The 5,735-nt window shown below is 38.3% G+C and overlaps 1 protein-coding gene across 1 annotated transcript in view; it reads left to right on the forward strand.

Moving 5' to 3' along the window:
- The window catches only part of LOC137984799 (endonuclease 8-like 1), a 29,979-nt gene extending 24,571 nt beyond the window's left edge, over positions 1-5,408 (forward strand). The window contains exons 9-13 of the mRNA XM_068832086.1: positions 206-273; positions 2,050-2,116; positions 2,562-2,617; positions 4,996-5,097; positions 5,206-5,408. Coding sequence (XP_068688187.1) covers positions 206-273; positions 2,050-2,116; positions 2,562-2,617; positions 4,996-5,067 — 263 coding nt within the window. The 3' untranslated portion in view covers positions 5,068-5,097; positions 5,206-5,408. The remainder of the gene's footprint in view (positions 1-205; positions 274-2,049; positions 2,117-2,561; positions 2,618-4,995; positions 5,098-5,205) is intronic.
- The last annotated feature ends 327 nt before the right edge of the window (positions 5,409-5,735 follow it).

Here is a 5,735-nt window from a genome sequence, read left to right on the forward strand (position 1 = left end):
AATTGAAAATATATATAGTCATGTACATCTATGTATATACAGCGTACATGTGCCTAATCTTGACATTATCAGATTATCACTTCAACTACAAAATGAATGTGAATAATAATAATAATAATAATAATAATAATGATAATGATAACAACAGTAATATTGTTTTGTTTTTTTTATATTTTAATTCTTAAAACTTTATCAATTTTTTTAGAAAATCCCAAGAATAAGGTTAACCAAAAGAAGCGCAAAAGCAAAAAACCTTTACCAAAGCAGCCAAAGGTACAATGCAATAATATTAATTGCAACTACCGTTACTACGGTAACTATATATACATCTACATTATGTCAACAAATAAAAGATGCACACGGATTTCAATAAGCATCACAAAGTGTCGTCCCCTTTACTCTTCTGACCAACTTCAACATCACTCGTGTCTCGGAATACACACAGTTAAGGTCACAAAGTGTCCCCCAAATGTTGCTACTCGAGTAAGGATAAACTGCTGCATTTACCCTAAGCTAAAAATAACACCAACCTTTACCCTAACCTTTATATTGTTAGAAATGCGTAGGAAATGCTTAAAATTACAGTAAAGCCCCGGACATGCACTGTGTTTCTGTGGATAAGGAGGAAAACTAAAAATAATATAGTGGTGCACATGTGACATGGCTTTCAGAACACTGTCTTCATTTCTGGAAAAAATGCACTGTCTAAGAATACACAAAATGAGGTGTACACGGTATGGCATTTTTGTAAGAGTCTGGAAGACCCACGTACATGTACCTTGAAAGTACAACTGGATCATTCAATGCAACCAAAAACTAGAGACGACCTTAACTGTGATGCTTATTGCTGTGTGAGAGATGTGTCCAGAAATGCACATAATTAGTTGCACAACGATTCTGATAAGTGTCACCTTGCTCTCCTCCCCAAGTTCAACATCACTCTCATCTGCGAATCCCGCAATTAACAGGGGCACCCAACGAGAATATAGTTCAAAACCACTTAAACATAGCATTGTTAAAGGTATTTTGGTATTTAAACGGTAGATGTAGGCATATCTTTATCCCCTAAAAATTTTTAAACTGTTCGGATTTCCTAGCTGAAAGTCTAGTGATCCGAAAATTATAGGGATCGAAACTTGCCTTTTCGAAAATTTCAGCCAGAAAAAAAGGCTCCCGAAAATTCTAGGTGACCTTTTTAGGGTAAAACTCTGTTTAAAATGGGCAAGTATACCATTTTTTAGATGTTCGAAAATCCTAGGACAGGAAGGCAAGCAAGAAATTTTACAACAAATGTTCCGAAAATTCTAGATCTCAAATCGTCTTCCGAACAGAGATTTTACGAAAACTGACGTAGGGTGCCCCTGAATTAACATCATTAAGTGTCCTCCAACTCCAGTCATCAAGTTAAGATAAAAAGCTGCATTTGCCATTGCCAAAAAGAATGTAAGGCTAGCCCTTACACATATATACCTTTGTGTCGGATATCAAAATTAGATGTGCATCAAATTATATATTAGAATTTGTAATTGTAATTTGTTTACCCACGGAACACCTTCAGAACGCTCAGGGGCTTGTTCAACTTGTGTCTGTGCATTCCGGATCGAAGTGGAATTTTTTTGGCATTGTTGGGTAATATAATATGAGCACGCATTTCTGGACACAAGTGGAGTGACTGTACCCTTTATTGCAAAGTCAGGGCTAATCAAATCGGAGTGCTTGGTCATCTTAGTACATTCCACATGTTGGTCTTGGTCATCTTACTTAATTCCGGATCGAATTGAAATTTGGCAGTGTTGGTTGGATACGTGCACGCATTTCTGGACACAAGTGGGATGTGTACAATTTATTGGAAACTCGGGGCTAATCAAGTTGGAGTGCTTGGTCATCTTATTATTTGTATGTTTGATTGCATATCAGGACACAATAACTATTATTAAGTGAAACTGGCTTGCTTGCTCTTTGAATAAACTAAACATATCCAAAGGATTGAAAATTTTTTGCGGCTCATTGTATTCATTTACTGGGTAAAATTATTATTATTTACTCTAGAAAGTAACTTCTTCCTCCGCCAAGAAAGCAGACTTCAGATCACAACCAAGAAAGGAAATGAAGAAAGGTTTGTTCTCAGATATTGACTTTGACTTTAATGAATAACAGTAATGTGCAAGATCATTGGAAGATGCGCAATGGCAAACCACAGGCAGACCACCCTCTGTTGGTGTTGTTGTTATCGATCTGTAGAAGGATAAATACACAAGAATATTACGGCGGTTGTAAGAAAATTATTCAATGAAAGATCAAACAAAGTGTTGCGCGCTATGTGAATCGCATAGCATGTGACATTGAATTGCGTAGTACGGTATGCAAATCGCAGCGCTGCTAATCACGTCACAAGGTGGTAACTTTACTTGATACTGAAGATGTGAAGCAAAGTCTGTGGTTACCTGTAACATTGTACATGTATATGTAGAGTATTTAGGCAATGGAGTGAATGTCATATTTAATATTACTCCTAATTAAAAGGAAGTTTGCTTCTATAGTAGGTTTTATCTTTTTTTTAGAAAACCGCAAGAAGGTGAACCAGAGGCAAAATAAGGCACAAGCTGCTTCCCCAAAGGTGACTACAAGTACATCACTAATTCTTTTGAAACATTTGACATCAAAGTTGAACAGCCTCATTCCAGTCGTAAGGTGTCTTTATACAGTTTTTCTTCAAAAAATCTAGGAGCAGAACTGCAGTTAGGACAGGAAGTAAATAAGTGTTTTTAGCAAATCAAAGTAAAGTAAAGTAAAGTAACCATATTTAACGTCGATAACTCGTAACAGTAATTCAACTGACAAACCTGAAGTCGACGGTGCACTCATTTTACTCCCCCCTCTCCATCAGTGCTCCGTTTTACGGGTATTTAAAGCTACTTAGCTACACGGAAAGGAAAGAACCGGGTTCGAACTCAGAACCTCTTGCACCAAGGCCGCGCACTAACCAACTGTGCCATCCTTGCTGCTCAAAACGTTCTAAAATTAATTTTAGCTCTAGACAGATATACTTACTGACTTACATTACTAACTACTCAATAACCGATTGAGAGGTCGTTACTGCAGAATCTCAAACTGAGGCCTATCGCTCGGTCAATACAGCTAGGCTGAGGTTTGAGATTTTGCTGTACGGACCGAACGGTAAAGGTTATTAAGTTGTTTATTATTTGGCTAAAAGAACGGTTCTAAAGAAGAAAAAACTAATTTTTCATAATCCATAGTCGCCTTATGGGCATTACTGGAGAATAATACCCTAGCGCTTAGCTGCTCTTGGCCAATCACAGCGTGCGTAATATTGGCCAGAAACACTAGCCATGATACGTTGTATTATTCAAAACATTTCTCTGGTTTTGATTGTTTGTTCACATTTCCCACATTATTTCAGCAAGCCAGGGAATCATTCATCCGTTATCTATTATTTTTCGTTTATTTGAACATATTGACATCAATCAATTTATCGTCATGACTAATAATTTGTGCAGTAGCTGAGCTTTATGGACATCAGGGTTGCTTAGAGGTTATCAACCACGCTTTCCACATCTGTGACCTGCATTCAACCCTGGCGTCATCCATGAGATCATCATTATTTGGGCAGAGTTTCAGTCGATCTCATTTTGACTCCCCATCAAAGTTGAGTCAGTCAATAATAACATCCAGCTGCATGTCCAGGAATGGACATGCAGACCCAATTTTGACATGCAACACAAAGTCTGCCTCTAAGTCTAAGCACAAGGAGGGATTACGTTTTTTCAAGCGTTGGCCGTGTAGCACTTATATTTGAACAGACTTAACTGAATAGAGTGTAATGTGAAGTGCTAAGTATCTACCCCATATGAACCATGTGAGCGTTAGCCCTACAGATAGAAATGGGCCCACGCAAGGACAGAGAAAGACTCTGACCAGGGTGGGAAATCAACCCACCCTGCTCATTTCCCAGGGTTCATTTCCTACCCTGGTGAGAGGTTTTCTCTGTCCTTGTGTGGGCCCATTTCCATCAGTAGGGCTAACGCTCACATGGTTCATATGGGGTAGATACTTATCACTTCACATTACACTCTAATCAGTTAAGTCTGTACTAAGTCTAAGCCTTTGTTACCTATTTCAAACAATAAGGAAAGGGTAAAGGTAAGCCTTATTTTTAGCTTAGGCTAAATGCAGCTGTTTATCCTTACTTGAGGAGCAGCATTTGGGGGACACTTTGTGACGTCAATTGTCTGTATTCCGAGACACGAGTGATGTTGAAGTTTGGAAGAAGAGCAAGGGACACTTCGTGATGCTTATTGAAATCCATCTAATTACTTGCAATTCTGGAGAGTGCAAATATCATAATATTATTACGTGCAATTTCCCTTGTTAGAGCTCTGAAAATACTTCAAATGAACTTTTGTTGCGATTTTCGTAATTCTTCGGGATTCATCTTCAAGCGCCAACGGCCAAACTGCGTTTTGGCTTCCATCATTCAAACTTCCGACGCCAACCACAGATGAGGAAATCAATTGATGTGTGGCATATCCCACCAATCAGCATCTTTGGTTCCACGATACATTCGTACATTCGAACTCAACGCCGATGGAAAGCGATGGAATCTTCAGGAATCTTTTTACTGAAGGATTACTAAAAACAATATCATAATGATGTTCGAACTGTGAACTAAACAAGAACTCCAATTCACTTTCCGGAGACGGAGTCGCTCTTCCCGGCTGTGTTCGGAAAGTTGATTGATGGAAACCAAAACGCAGTTTGGTTCTTGACGCTTCAAGTTAAGATTCCGCAGAATTATGAAAATCGCAGTAAGACTACCAAAATTAATTCAATTTTTGTCTGACTAGAAGACTTCTGCAGATCCTAGAATTTAATTTTAGCATTGCCCATAGAACCCTCCTTGGTTTCCACCATCATTGCTTGCATGCTCAGCCTCATTCAATAATATTCCAAGTGTAAATTTGTCTTAATTTCTAGAAAGCCTCTGTTAGGAGAAGCAGTCGAATTAAAAGAACAAGAGATCGGAGCAATGCCACATGTAATCACTAGCTACCGAAGTTGGACTGGATCTGCGTGCTGGTGTGTTGAAATTTTATACAAGGCATCGTGCCATTCCTTTTCATATCCTATTTTTAAATTATTAGAATATTCAATACTTGTTCAATGAAAACAATATTCTTTTCACAGCATTTGTCAAGAATATTGCTCTATATACTACAAGAGAGGAACTTTGACATGAGACCCTTTGACATGAGGCCGTTCTTCTGTGCTTGCAGGGCTGTGTATGAAAATGGACAATTAAAACCTACTGATAGCAAGTAACCACTCAGCTATTGACATGGCATTATGGAGTTTAGTTCAAGTTTATTTTAACAAATTACCGTTCAATTTCTCAGAACGGTCGTTGCCATTTGAAACGGTTGATGCCATTTCTCAGAACGGTCGTTGCCATTTGAAACGGTCGATGCCATTTATAACGGTCGACTACACACTTCACTTCAAAGAAAATTAAAAGAAAAAAATTAAGACAAAAAAGGGAAAAAAAACATTTATAAAACAAAAACTGGAGGAAAAAAAGAGTCCGAAAATTTCAAGACTCGAACTCGGGTTCTTAGCCCTCACCCTAAACAGAACCCTAACTCGTATGACCAGCGAGACACAACTCCCAGTAACCGCAACCTTTTGAGTTCTTAGACCTAATGAGTGTAATTCAGAGC

Source organism: Montipora foliosa, chromosome 14 (genome assembly GCF_036669935.1).
Source record: "Montipora foliosa isolate CH-2021 chromosome 14, ASM3666993v2, whole genome shotgun sequence".
Taxonomy (NCBI): Eukaryota; Metazoa; Cnidaria; class Anthozoa; order Scleractinia; family Acroporidae; genus Montipora; species Montipora foliosa.